This window comes from Lutzomyia longipalpis, chromosome 1, assembly GCF_024334085.1.
Source record: "Lutzomyia longipalpis isolate SR_M1_2022 chromosome 1, ASM2433408v1".
Taxonomy (NCBI): Eukaryota; Metazoa; Arthropoda; class Insecta; order Diptera; family Psychodidae; genus Lutzomyia; species Lutzomyia longipalpis.
Window position 1 is genome coordinate 15,071,318 of NC_074707.1, and position 14,333 is coordinate 15,085,650.

A 14,333-nucleotide genomic window follows, 5' to 3' on the forward strand; every position below is an offset into this window, starting at 1 on the left:
CTTTATTTATACGTACTTCACCCCAATAGCGGAACTTTTAATCGATTGAGATTTATGAAATAAGATATCTCTCAATCACCTGCAATCTGCATGGAGCTTAGAATTTTGTTTATTGAAGACTGATGTACTTTTACCTCATATCATGTACGGGCATAGCTACAAATGTAACCTTTAGTGCTGTATGAACGTACGTACTTCCGTTTTTCCCTTTTCAACACTCCCACACAGCATTGAAAATATTCCGTCAGAAGCATGTATATGAGAACGTATGGTTTGTAAATGTAGGTATGTAGTGTGCTATGTACAAAAGTTGTAACACTGTTACATGAGGATAGACATGCAAATTGCGTGCTTCGTTATCACATTAATGCTTTTCTCTCCATGCTTCTGGCAGAGGTAAACTTTCAGGCCATATCAAAGACCCTCATTCTTATTTTTCTCCCATTGTACTTTACATATAGCACGAATTAATAAATGGGCAAAGTGGAAAACAGGTATGAAAAATTAAAAAAATACTCAATTTTCCTCCCTACACATCCGAGGGAATTCATTTTAATTCCAAATATTTCTATGTAAACAAAAAAATGCAAAATATGCATGAAATGCATGAATGTTGCAGAAAAATTAAGTTCACTGGGGAATTTTATTTTTTTTAGTAAATTTTTTACAAAAATAACGTGTAAGGGGTTGAATTTATTTTTTTCCTTGTAAAATTATATTGTAATTTTCTTCCTGAGAGAGATAAATTATTCTGCATTACTGGATAAATTTGCAAAAATGTCAAAAATAAAGTGTTACCGATCTGGTCCAATTACACCAAATCCCTTCTTTAATTTCCTCCGTACATTTCGACCGCAACATTGTGGTAAGACAATCATCGAAATTGCCAGAGAGGGAGCAAAATTGTGGTCATCAATGACACCATTGGAGAAGGAGCAATACTACGTACAGGTATAGAGTGCAATGCATGAAAATTTTCTCAATTCTACTTGCAAAAGTTTCAATTTTTTTCATTCTTTCTTTCCACCCGCACTGTTCTATTTGTTACAAAGTTTTACCAGATGGAAATTTCAATATCTCTCTATTCTTATATATTTGTTCGTTTGGTGCAAATGCACCATAAGTTGAAAATTCTCTTGCGAAAGAGTTTATTAAAGGATTTCAGCTACATACAAATGGGAGGAAACAATCTCTGTGAAAGTTTTACAGAATAAATTTTAAATGTAAAATTTTGTTGCAATTTTCAGGCAAGAACTGCACGACCCTACAGAAAAAGGAGTCAAAACTCCTACTATTACGATGATGATGATGATGATTACGAAACTATGTTTAGGCCTGAAACTGCAGGACAAAATTTCAGTAATTCAACAACTATTGGACAAATCTGCGATAGTCACTGCCGACTACAGAATATGGACAAATGCTTTAATTGGAACATCCTCGCCACATTTCTCTTTGCCATCTCTGTCATTGTCTTCATATTCGAAATTATGAATCAATGAATCACAGGGCAATTAACATGGGGATAGGTCGTATAAGGAACAAAAAAAACAACATTAGTGGCAATAAATCATGCAGAAGTGAAATAAACTTGTCACATTTTGTGCTTTCTAAATGTGAATTCAGCACATTTACTGTATTTTCTTGAATATAATAGAGAAATTATGTAATTAGTGTTCACCACACTAGCTCATTAGGGTTTCCCCCCTTGCGTACCACCTCCCCCACAACTGGAAAATCCACACAACATGTCATTCAATGGAGGACAAGAAAAACAGCACATTGTTAGCAAAAAGCTCCACTACTGCTGTGTATATAATTTGATGTCGATCATCAACGATAAAGCACACGCGGAGACCAAAATGCATTTTAAATTCCCATTTTGCTGTTCTATGTTATGTTTCACTGGAACTTTATATAGCGCGAGTTATTTCACAAGGTATTATGTGGGGGTAGAGAACATAATAAGCATAAATAGATTAATACAACCCCTGTTAACTGTTTTGATTTAATTTCACAAATTGAGTTTCGAATCTTCTATAATTTTATTAAAAAATAAATTTTCTTTATTAAATTCATTTGATTTAAAAAATAAATTAATTGCGTGTTTTATTAATTTTGGGATGACACGTCATTGATAAAATATTAATGTATCGTGTGGAGGTGCACAGTTTTACACGGTTTAATAAAAATTGCCGCTAAAATCATGGAAAATTTAAGGAATTTTTTAATGCAGTTCGTTACAATTATTAAAATTTCATTGTTTCTTAATGGTTAAAAATCGTTTCTTTAAATTACACAACGACCGAAGAAACTCATTCCTTCAACATTGACCGATATCTTAAAAAAAAAACTTTAAATTTGTGTTATAGAATTACCTCAATTTTGTATGAGCTATAAAAGAAGCTAAAATTTAGTAAAATACTTTTCGTGAGACAGCAATTGATTCCAGTCAAAGAAAGGGATTAATTTACAAATTTCCATTTCCACTAGAAACTATATTTAATTCTTTTTCGCTAAATCCTTGTTTCAATAGCATAATTAATTTATTAATACAAAAAAAAAGATAAAATAATTCTCAAGAATCGGACGAGATTCGGGAAATACTTCATTTATTTTTCTAAATAAAAAAAATGAAATACCCTCACGCAATTCATGGTTATTACCCCTTCTAGTGTCAGAAGAGCAAAGAATTTTTTGATAAAACTTTATTTAACGATCAATTCGATATTTTAAGTTTTCAACGAGAAAAGTTTTGTTTAAATAAAAAAAACAATGAACAGCTCAACTCCAAAAGCTTGGAATTGGAAACAGATTTTTTTTGGGCAAACTTTCTTGCAATTTTCGTGTTTATCATAAACTAATTGAAGGATTTTCAATGCATTAAATAACTATAACAAATTATAAAAATTAATTATTAAAATATAGATTTTGTGCTCTTCAGATTATTACGAAACTTTTCAATTTTTCCTGCCTCAAAGACGGCTTTCTCAAGTTTAATTTCTTCTATTCAAAATTTCTAAGTAAATCTTTACCCCACAAGAAACAATCAACCCCTAATTTTAGAACCCAACTAAGATCAATTTTGCGGAGAACTATGTCAAATAATTATATGATTTAATCTATGAGTTGAATTCCTCTTTGATCCTTTTGAAAAGTCAATCATAACGCGTCCAGTTATTAGAGTTGGTATACCACAACGCGGATGGGTCAGTCTATGCGTTGAAATTTAATTTTTAAGTAGTATTAGTAGGCAAAGGTGATTTTTTTATGAAATTCATCAATTTGAAAGACAAAAATGGTTATATCTCAAGTTCTATTGCACATACAGAAATTTCTTGACTAGTTATGAAAAAGGTATTGAAATAAGCTATAATCTGACATATATTTCGATACATTTCAAGGTCACATCCAGAACACAAAATGGCGGATTTTAGTTCTACCAAAACAGTTTTTTGCACTTTTTGTCCTCAAGGAATGGTTCTAGAGGTTTCTGATGTTTTAGAAAGTTGTAGATAATTGCAAAACCTTTAATTTGATACCAAGTTGAGCCAAATCGGAGAAGCCGTTCAGGAGATATGACTCTTAGAACTTTTCAAATTCAAGAATTTTTCAAATGGCCATATCTCCTAAACGGCGACATAGATTTTCTTCATTTTCGGACTGGTGAAAGATATTGAGTCAGGCTACAACATATCAAAATTTAAAAGATTTGCCTAATGGGGATTCGGAGATATTGCCCTTTAAAGTTATGCAATTTTTGTTTTTGTTTTTAGCGCCTCTTGCGGATGTTTTTGAAACATTAAATGTTCTAAACAGTTGTAGGGCTTCTCAATACCTTTCATTTGATACCAAGATGATCAAAATCGGTCAAGCCGTTCTCAAGTTATATCGAAAAAACACTTTTTGCTTTAGGCCGCCATATTTGCTAAACGGCTTGACCGATTGTCAAGTATGAATTGTTGATGAAAACGTCTCACTAAGCCCTACAACATACTAAAATTTCAGACCTCTAACTATAAGGGAAGTGGTTGACAATATCCCAAAATGGCGGATGGCGGCCATCTTGGATTTCGAAAATGCGAAAAAAAGAAAATTTACACCCACATTTCTATAGAAAACTTCAAACCGGAAGTCTCTATCTTTTACCTTTCTCGACTTATAAGGCAAAATATGGCGCACCGGCCGGCAGGCCGGCCGGCCGGCCGGATCAAAAATTTTCCACCACCATTTTCGTAATGTGGGATGTCCAAAACGTGCTCATACCAAGTTTGAGCCCGATCCGAGGTGGTCGGTTTTTCCGACGATTACAATACTTGGTATGCCACGATTGTGGTATACCAACTAATATGACACGATTGTGGTATACCAACTAATTTAACTATAAAACTAAACTTTTATCAATTAATTTCGTGTGTGTGGGAGTTTTGCAAATAGACGCCACATTAATTTATTTCGCGCAAATAGCACATTTGATGACAAGTTTTCTGTCATGAGCGCGGGTATACCGTTGCAGTCATTATCAATTTAACCTTTGTGTGTTAAATGTTAACAATATTATTGTAATTGAGTGTATTGACGGAACTTTGCGATATTGTCTTCCCGCCATCCCGCATCGTTGTTCCTCCCATACACCGCGTACAACAAACATTATACATATTTCAAAATTACATTATATCAATATACCCGCATATACGAGAGAGAAAATAAATAAAATTGTCTACTCACATCTTTCGTTGAGGAATTTCGCTCATCGCCATTGCAATTCAGTCTCACTTCAATATTCATATCACCTGAAAATAAAATAAATTCCCGTGAAATTGGTTAGAATCCCCTCTGGATAGATTCTCACACAAAATTCATGATTATATCCTCTCTCTTTCAACTCTCAACTCTCATAGTCAATTTGGAATACAATATTTTCACTCACCGCATTTCTGTTTGGTACTCGAAAACACCTTCACACTGCCTTGAGCATAATCAGCCATAACTTGGTACTTGTCGAGTTCACAGAATTTCATTTCATTCAACTTCGGATTGGATTTCACCTATTTTGGGAGAGCAATTAAAATCTAAATTCCAGTTGGGTGAATGTGTAAGAAAATTTTGTGGGTGAAAAATTACCAAGTCACTCAAGTCAAAATCGCTATCTGTCTGCTCGTTGTGGATGGAGCAGTGCTTCTTTGAGAATTCGCACTTGTACGTGGGGCAAATTACATTGGTTGCCCATTCGAATTCATAAAGACAGTCGTGCGTTATGGTCTTTAGGATGGGATTTCCTCGACCAACTTTTGGGTCACACGAAAAGTTTATTTCAGAGGAGAGTTTGGTGTCCTTATCAGCAGGACAGTCACTTCCTCGCAAATACTTTAGCTGTGCCCTCGATCCAGCCGCTGTGTTCACCATAGTTAGGGATACATCGGGATACCCCAGACTCTTCTCACTCTCCGGCTTCCCATTCTCAATGGTAGCCTGACATATTGCAGACCCACCCGGGCAACTCAGTCCATATTGTGGCACAAGTGGGCGACATACATTGATGTAGTACTAAAAGGATGAAAAGGATAATATTTTGTACCATGAATGTCACTAAATAATAGGTACAATAGCACAAGAGGAAAGGGCCAATAACTTTGAGGTCAAAATTTATTATATTTTGTATAACATATTTCGCAATATTTTGAAAATTCTATATAGCAGAGTTGAAGTCAAAATATGTATACAGAAAGTGTTTAAACAAAGAAAAACGTGACCCTCAAAATAGATTAAAAAGAGCGAATGAACAGTCGTTTTTTTAAGATCAAACCCGTATTAATGACCGTTGCATTCAAATAAGCTGTTTTTGACAGTTTGTATATGATTTTTTTGACATTTGACGTTTCATTTCTAACGTTTGATTTTTCCTGTCGAACTTTTGACATTTGAAAATCTGTCGTTCTTTTTTAACGATTCAAATTCTTTTCTTAACGTTCGAAGTCTTTAATTTCATAACTTTAACATTATTTTCTTAACGTTTGACATTTCTCTAAAAACATTTGACTTTTCTCTAACGTTTGATGTTTCTTTTCTTACACTTCTATTTCTTGTTTTAGTTTTTAACGTTTTTAAAAACGTTTGGCATTTTTTTTCTAACCTTTGACACTTCTTTAAGGTGTTTCACATTCCCTTTGAAACGTTTGATATTTACTTAAAAAGCTTCACATTTTATTTTCAAAAGCTTGACGTTGCTTTTCTAACGTTTAACATTTCTCTTTTAGTTTCGTTTTTTTTAGTACGCCTGACATTTCTTTTCAAACATCTGACGTTTATTTTTCTAAATTTGACGTTTCTTTCTGAAGTTTGACATTTTTTTCAACACTTCAAAATCCACTCATTAAGATCTTTTTTATGTAATTTTTAGCATAGAAATAACACCTTTAATCTCTAAAGCAAAAACCTGAAGTGTTTGAAGATTACGCAGAATAATCTCAAATATTTAAATATTTCTTAAATAAAATGAAATAAAATTATTCTTTTATTTATGAAAACACCAAGATGAGGTCCGAATTAAGCAACATTCCCCTATAAAAAACTTTTCTTTTCTTATCTGGCGAAGAAATACAATTTTTCGGGCTTATCAAAAAACTTTGTAAGACCAACTTCACTCCAGTTTACCCTATTTTATTTTATTTATAAATTTTTGACTCATATGAAAAGTAAATATGACTAATAAATCTCTTGATAACTTTTATGGAATTTTTGGTTTATTCAAAAAAAAATTCCCGAATAGTTTTTTTTTTTGCTTACCACAACGATAATCTTTATTTATTGTACAAATTATCAGAAAAGCAATGTCTGGTATAAAAGAGATAAAATTTCGCTTGTCTTGAGTTTTATTTCTCAAGAAAAATGACTCGAATTGTTTTCTTTCTCTTCTTTTTTTTATAATTTTTCATTTAATTTTCACGACTTGTATTTCTCAATGAATTTAGAAATTATTTTATTTATTCTTGCATTTCTACGGAGAAGTTGTTCTGATACTTTTAGAATTTGTCGATAGTTGAGAAAAAATTAAAACTTTCCACTTGAGGCATTTCAGAAAATTAGCAAATATTTAATTTATATATAGAGATCTAAGATAATATATAATTGCTTTACATATAGAAATGTCTTTTCGAATACAAAGTTTTCTATTATTTATTTTAAAAATCGTGTGAGTGTAGGCAGAGCAGATGACTCCACGCAATATAAAGCAATTAAAGACACAACATCTACGTAATTTTTAGGTAAATTAAATTAAATTTAATATTATGAAATAAATTTTTTTCCCGCAAAAACATTTAAAAGAACTTTTAATGAAGCTCTTACCTGACTCTTTGCATTGTCTCCCTTTATCTCCGAACTAATGTTTGCGACGTAGTTTTCCGTATACTTGATGAGGGGGGTGAGATCAATAACGGAGTCAAAGGAGCTATTGGTGGTCTGGCAGGAGATTTGTTTTTCTTGGCAAATGACATCCGTTACGAATTGGATGATGAGACGACAATCTGTGTTCTCGATTATCTTTGGTCCCTTCTCCATGCCCGACTCTGCGCACACGAACTCAATTACCGTATGCCAGGGTTCCTTGTTCTTCTTGCACATCCCCCCGCCGGAGTATTTGAGGAAAGGTGCTCCAGTTTGATTAATCATTAGCTTATCATTGACAATACCCAAGCCGATGGTTTCTGTGGGAAAGATTTCGCACGCCCCGGATGATTCGAGGCAGGGTGTTAGTGGGGCAGAGCACACCCCGAAGGTGTACGTGTGATTATCATGGGTGACATTGTATGGCTTCTTCGACAGCTGCCGAAGGTCATACTTGAAGCCAGACTTTGGATCCACAGCTGTGCATGGTTCGAGGGTTTCGCAGACAGCCGATGTGGGCCAAACAAACTCATACTGACAATCTTGATAGCCAATGAATTCAATCTTCTCAATCCGAGCCGTCTTGTCGCACTGGAAGGTGATGATTGAGGATACGTGGCGTGTTGTGTCGCTTGAACAGAGCTCTGGACTGATCATCTTAACCGATGGGGTACCATTATCAATCGTTGGCTTATCAATTGTCCCCAAATTCTGGAATCTCTTTGTCAAATCCGTTTCGGTGCGATTGACAAAGCACACCCCCGTTCCGGGTGGACACATTGCATCCAGATCCCAGAGAACTGGTCGACAAATATTTATAAGGAATGTGCCCCCGTTGCGGTCGTCAACAACATGATTGACCATTGCAAGTGGGTAGAGATTGATTGTTGTAAATGAGTTCAGAGGTATGGAGCAGGAGTCAAGTGGTTTCGCGGAAGTTGGTGTGCATGCAATCTTTGTGCGATACATTACGACGTATGTGCAACCATCGCTACTCCGTTTAGCACTGAATGGATCCTTTACGGGGGTGTAGTCGCACTGGAGAATCACCGAGAGAGAATAATTCTTACTGGCTGAGCACTTCTCTCCGGAGAAATCAAAGTGGAATCGCCCATTTGATAGCTTAAGGGTGTGCTCCATACCCAACACTTTATCTTTGCCCTTGGCGTGCAGGCAGGCACCAACTCCTGTTGTCCCATTGCAGCTCTTCGATACAGCACCACAGAGATTAAATTCAATCTTATCCTTCCCGAGATTCACAGAATGACCCAAATCCGACTGGAGGCTCCCCAGGTCGAAGGTTGAATTGTAGATGGGTTCAGTCACTTTGCATCCATCCCCAGTTACCTCCTGCAAAAGGATAAAAAAATGCAAAAAAAGGGATTTCAGTAATCATCCATTGTGGTTGCAGCTTTTGCGTAGAAACTTTTCATTGCTCGAGATAAGGGTGTGTGTGGGAGAAAAGAAAGGAACAAAGGCAATCAACGATCGCTATCTGATAAGAAGCAAACTCACCAATTTGTCCAGACCGTCGCAGCCACGGAGGGACAGGAGGGCAAGCAAGGTGAGGAATTTTACGGCGAAATTGCAAAACATTGCAAGTTCGGGGGGGTTCAGGGCCTCGACACACTAACAAAAAAACCCGCGTTACACTAAATAACTCAAAAGTTTTCACTCTTTCAGCACTCTAAGTGGTTCTCAAGAAACACTACGAGAGTCTTCTGGGATCAAAATTTGCTGTTACACGATAATATGATACTTTTTCACCGATTAGATTATTTTTTGAGTCACTGTTTTTCAACCACACTGAACAAAATTTCTGTGACAGTTTCTGGATGCGCGCGCTTTTCTCCCCATAAAGTATCTCGGTGGGAAAATATCCGCGGAGTTTCCCATCAGTATTCCATGCTAAATTCCATCTAATATTTGAATTTTAACGGACTTATTTTTGCTTTTCCAAAAGTGCAATTTTACTTGCTTTTTCCTAAATTGTTGGGCATAAAACGCATTTTTGGGGTTCGGGCATAAATTCCCTAAGAGTGAAAAACTCCCGTGATAAACTCCTGAAGGATTTGGCGCTTTAAAAGCAACTTAAAACCGGGAAAATCTTACAGGAGTTTATCAAGGATCATGCTCACGTGAAATTTTCCTCACTTTTTCACTGCAAAAAGCCTTCGGGAGTTTATCACGAGAGTTTTTCACTCTTAGAGAATACAGCCTTACTTACGGCTGCTGCTGAAAATTAAGGCCCGCGGAAATTTTGACGGTTAATAATACAAATTCGTAATTTTGACGCTTGGGGATTTTACACGCACTTTTTTCCCGGAAATGGATTTTCGTGACTTTTGGAGTTTTTAATGCCAATAGACACGGCGTCGCTTCCTGGGCATGAATTCTCCAAGAGTGAAAAACTCCCTTGATAAACTCCTGAACTCGCTCCTGAAGGCTTTAGCGCTTTAAAAGAAATGTGAAAACCGGGAAAATCTTACGAGAGTTTATCACGGATACATTTTAGCTGTGATTCTTTTTTTATTAGATGATCACTCTTACGTGAAGTTTTCTTCACTTTTTTTCTGCAAAAAGTTGGTGAAAACCGCCTGGTATCAGGAGACTCTGTACCAAATTTCATCGCAATCGGACCACCGGTGTAGAAATGCATACACGAAATCCTTTATTTACTATAGATTTAAAAAAAAATATTTAATTTATTTAATTAATAACGTTAATTTTTTTTTAATCAGAGAAGCTCAATAAATTAAATCTTTCAAGTCGTTGACCTGCATTCCTTTCCTTTATTTCTGGGCCGCTAAAAAAAGCAATAAATGCATTTAAATGTCAGAACAATTTCAGGTGCCAATCATAATAGAAATGAAGACAGCATAAAACAATAATTATGCTCCCTTGCATTCACCCTATAAATACATAAAATTTCCCTTCAATTTCTTCAGTTTCTTGGCGGTTTTCTTTCATTTCAAACATGCGGAAAATCTGTGCTTTGTGCTGCCTTTTAATCCTCTTTCCAGGATTTTATGCATTCCTTGAAGAGGATCCAGAAGAAAATTCTGAAACTGAACTCATGATTGGTCTTGTGGAAATTGTTAAATCTCTGGATATTAAAAGTCTTGTTATTTTCTACCCAGATGAAAATTCCACCTATGATATTAATAAATTCATCATAAAAGTGCACGAGAGGCAACTAAAATCGGCAATTTTCTTCAATTCAGACGACTTTTTTAGTCACATTGAGAGCTGCATGGGGGACTCTCTTGAAACGACGAGTTTGATTTTTTCTGAACCGAGTGAAATTGTGCCTGAAATTCAGTATCGCGTTCTGGATCATCGTCTCAATCTCTTCATTTTCTACTGGGGATCCCACAGTTTGCCCAGGAAGAATTCCCTCAATCTCAAGGAACCACTCAAAGTTGTAATTCTGACCACGCCGAGGCCCAATGTGTAGGATTTTTGGAGATTTATAACGAGTCGATTCTGTTGAAAAGCTCATAAGATTTTTATAAGAACACTAAAAATCTTATAAATGACGAATTGTAAAAAAGAAAAGATTTTTAACACAAAGCGACCCAATAAAAGGAAAAGATTTTTAACAGAATCGATTCCAAAAGTAAAGATTTTAACAGAATTGACTCCAAAAGAAAAGATTTTTAGTAGAATCAATTCCAAAAGTAAAGATTTTAACAGAATTGACTCCAAAAGAAAAGATTTCTAAAAGAATCAACATTAAAAGTAAAGATTTTTAACAGAAAGCGACCCAAAAAAAAAAGTTAATTTTTTAAACAGAATTGACCCCAAAAGAAAGGAGTTTTAACATAAATGAACCCTAAGTTTTATTAATATATATTTTATTATCGATATATTAATATTTATGAGGATTTTAAAATTATTGCCATTATTGATAAGGAAAGATTTATAAATTTTTAATTAAGAAAAAAAAACTTTAAATTCATACACAAATATTTATTCATTAACGAGAAGCTGCGCACAGACAAATATTTCTAGGCAAAATATTTTTTATATTATCAAGAAAATTCTTCCCAATATTTTTCTGGAAAAGTTTTAAAGCTTTAAATATTAACCTTTGGAATGCGGAGGCCTTGGAGGTTACGTAGAATGCGAAGGTGGGGTCGTTGAACGACCCCAAAAAGAAGGCCAATTTTCTCCCAAATTATACAACCTGGAGTTGTCGGGTTAGTGCCTATAGATTCCTTATATAGTCCTCTTGCCCCTTGCATCACAAATTCGCCACCCGGAAACACGTAGAAGAAGATATTAGGGAAAAACATTTTTCACTCATTTTTCACAATTTCTTCTTGAGAAATTTGCCAAGAAAGTTAACCCCAACTGCAATTTTTTTTTCACTCTTCCCCACGTTCCCCTCACTTCCCGCAACGTGATAAATGACAATATTTCTCGAATATTCTTTATTGTTTTGCACATTTACATGCTTCTAATTATGTTTTATGTTGTTTATGCTCTAAAAAATTTTCCGCAGCATGACCGTTACACCAATTTTTGAATTCCCTTCTTCTACATTTTTCTTAATAACTTTTCTTGTGGTGGTCGGATTGAGCTGAAATTTTCACACAACCTCCTCAGATAACCAAGGAACTTATTTCCAAAAGATGGGAACGCTATCTTTTATATTTATTGAGTTATAGCACGAAATATAGCGCTGGAGTCGTTCAACGACCCCGCTCCGCATTCCAAGGGTTAAGGACATTATTTACAGCATTTTCTGCAATTAAAAAAAATTGAAAAATGAAGTAAAATCCTTTTAGTTTAAGGATCTACTACAACCAGGCCACTCCAGATGGAAAGGGAATCCTTGTTCTTGTTAATTGGTACGATGGCAACAGTTTAGGTCTCTTCAGATTCCCCGTTCTACCGGAAATAGCTCACGTTTACAGCGATTTCGATGGGAGAGTTCTAATCATCCCTGTTATCCATGTAAGGGATATTTTTACAAAATAATTTTTAAAAAGAATTAAGATTAATTTAAAAAAATTCTTCAGTCCCCTCCATGGCACTTTGTGGTCTACCAAAATGAAACCATTGACAATGAGACCTACTCAACGTTCCCCGTGGAGTATGGGAATATGGAGTACGAGGAGACACCCTTATTCAAAGTTGTGGGTGGTCGAGATGATAATCTGCTGAAATTGCTGGCAAAGAAGATGAATTTCACATTCAAGTACATCGATCCACCTGAACGTACTCAGGGTTCAGCCATTGGATCCAGTGATAATTTAACATTCTCCGGTGGATTGGGGTTGCTGCAGAGGAGGGAAGCTAATCTCCTTCTGGGCGACATTGCCATCACGAGTGAACGGAGTAAAGCTGTTGAGTTTTCATTCTTCACCCTGGTTGATTCGGGGGCTTTTGTAACGCACGCTCCACGTCGTCTTAGTGAAGCTCTGGCCCTTGTACGTCCCTTTCGGATGAATGTGTGGCCAGCACTGATTCTCACTGTGATAGCATCGGGTCCTGTACTTTACCTGGTCATAATAGTGCCACAGTGGTGGCGGAAATCCACGCGGAAAGTCAAAGAGAATAATTTCTTTCATCACATTGATTACATTGATGAAATGAATTACGGTGTACCACGAAGACTTCGTCCTCTGAAACCCATCGCAAAAAGGAGGAAATTGCCACAGAATCTACTCGAACGGTAATTGAATATTTGAAAATCATTTTAATAAAAAAAAAGGATTCAGCAGAGTATTTTTTCGTCCCCCTACAGGTGCATTTGGTTCACAATTAATTTATTTCTGAAACAGAGTGCGTGCTTGCCATACGGAGGAAATCGCGCTAGATTTGTCTCTCTAATCCTCTGGCTCTCTGCAACGTACATTTTGGGGGATTTCTATTCAGCACAGCTCACATCGCAATTGGCACGACCAGCACGGGAGGCACCGATAAGTATATAGCCTACACAGCATACCTATACACCTCTAATACCCCTTTCGTGTGCATTTTGAATTTCCTCCCCAAACACACCCACCCACCCTCTCTCCATTTAATTTGCAGATGATTTGTATCGATTAGAAGCAGCAATGAAGTGGAAGGGGTACGAATTGTATGTGGAACGACAAAGTGCTTCGTTGGCGATTTTGGAGAATGGCACGGAGATATTTCACCGGCTCCATTCGATGATGATGGCACAGAATCGCAAATCCAATGAATCATACTTGATATCATCCATTGAGGAGGGGGTCTACATGGTGATGATGAGCGATAGGAAAGTTGTTCTCGGTGGGCGGGAAACCCTTTTCTTCAACATGAAGCGCTATGGTGTGAAAAAATTTCAATTAAGTGAAAAACTCTACACAAGATATTCAGCCGTTGCTGTGCCCAATGGATGTCCTTTCCTCGACATCCTTAACAATATGTAGAATACATAATAATTCTCTTTAATCTCTTATTCCTCTGAAATATCCTTTTTTTTAACAATTTTTGCAGACTAATTCGTTTATTTGAGAGCGGAATCCTGGATCGTATGACCAATAAGGAATACGAAAAGATGTTTGAGTCAACAAAGATAAAGACACCAAAGCAGGAAATTGACAAAACATCCCAGAAACCGGCAAAGATTAATTTCGAAGAGGAGCACATTCTAAAGCCAGTCAGCCTTAAATTACTCCAAGGAGCCTTCTACACCCTCCTCATTGGCTACATCCTTTCGGGAATTGTTCTTCTACTTGAGTGCGAATGGAAAAAACCACGGAGGAATTATATAAAATATTTAATTAAATTTCTTCAGAAAATTTGGTGCTACATAAAGAATATTTCATTGAAATGTATTACATTCATTGGTAGTGAATTACAGGATTGTTTCAATGAAGAAGATGATTAAATTAAATTATTTGAACGCTCTCTCTTGCATTTCCTTAATTTTATTTAAAGTATGGGGTGATTGGGGCTAATGGGGCTAA

The 14,333-nt window shown here is 35.9% G+C and overlaps 3 protein-coding genes across 4 annotated transcripts in view; 2 read left to right on the forward strand and 1 right to left on the reverse strand.

The window, feature by feature from the left end:
• The window catches only part of LOC129791814 (cation-independent mannose-6-phosphate receptor), a 48,380-nt gene extending 39,167 nt beyond the window's left edge, over positions 1-9,213 (reverse strand). For both annotated transcript variants that reach the window (XM_055830354.1, XM_055830363.1), the window contains exons 1-5: positions 8,902-9,213; positions 7,348-8,736; positions 5,125-5,547; positions 4,931-5,048; positions 4,729-4,793 (exon numbers count right to left, since the gene is read on the reverse strand). In XM_055830354.1, the coding sequence (XP_055686329.1) occupies positions 4,729-4,793; positions 4,931-5,048; positions 5,125-5,547; positions 7,348-8,736; positions 8,902-8,982 (2,076 nt within the window). In that variant the 5' untranslated portion in view covers positions 8,983-9,213. The remainder of the gene's footprint in view (positions 1-4,728; positions 4,794-4,930; positions 5,049-5,124; positions 5,548-7,347; positions 8,737-8,901) is intronic.
• On the forward strand, positions 520-1,773 carry LOC129792879 (uncharacterized). Its single transcript, XM_055832277.1, has 2 exons — positions 520-951; positions 1,248-1,773. The coding sequence occupies exons 1-2, from the start codon at positions 778-780 to the stop codon at positions 1,500-1,502; spliced, it is 429 nt and encodes a 142-aa protein (XP_055688252.1). The 5' UTR covers positions 520-777; the 3' UTR covers positions 1,503-1,773.
• A 1,150-nt stretch (positions 9,214-10,363) lies between the features above and the next one.
• Positions 10,364-14,254, forward strand: LOC129786943 (ionotropic receptor 40a). Its single transcript, XM_055822210.1, has 6 exons — positions 10,364-10,839; positions 12,180-12,348; positions 12,414-13,069; positions 13,142-13,320; positions 13,429-13,789; positions 13,861-14,254. The coding sequence occupies exons 1-6, from the start codon at positions 10,364-10,366 to the stop codon at positions 14,252-14,254; spliced, it is 2,235 nt and encodes a 744-aa protein (XP_055678185.1).
• Positions 14,255-14,333: the final 79 nt, after the last annotated feature.

Coding starts and splice junctions, on each gene's coding strand:
- LOC129792879 (XM_055832277.1), top strand. CDS start 778: ATGTCAAAAATAAAGTGTTACCGATCTGGTCCAATTACACCAAATCCC. Junction 952..1,247: donor AGGAGCAATACTACGTACAG/GTATAGAGTGCA, acceptor TGCAATTTTCAG/GCAAGAACTGCACGACCCTA.
- LOC129786943 (XM_055822210.1), top strand. CDS start 10,364: ATGCGGAAAATCTGTGCTTTGTGCTGCCTTTTAATCCTCTTTCCAGGA. Junction 10,840..12,179: donor ACCACGCCGAGGCCCAATGT/GTAGGATTTTTG, acceptor AAATCCTTTTAG/TTTAAGGATCTACTACAACC. Junction 13,321..13,428: donor AGCACGGGAGGCACCGATAA/GTATATAGCCTA, acceptor TTTAATTTGCAG/ATGATTTGTATCGATTAGAA.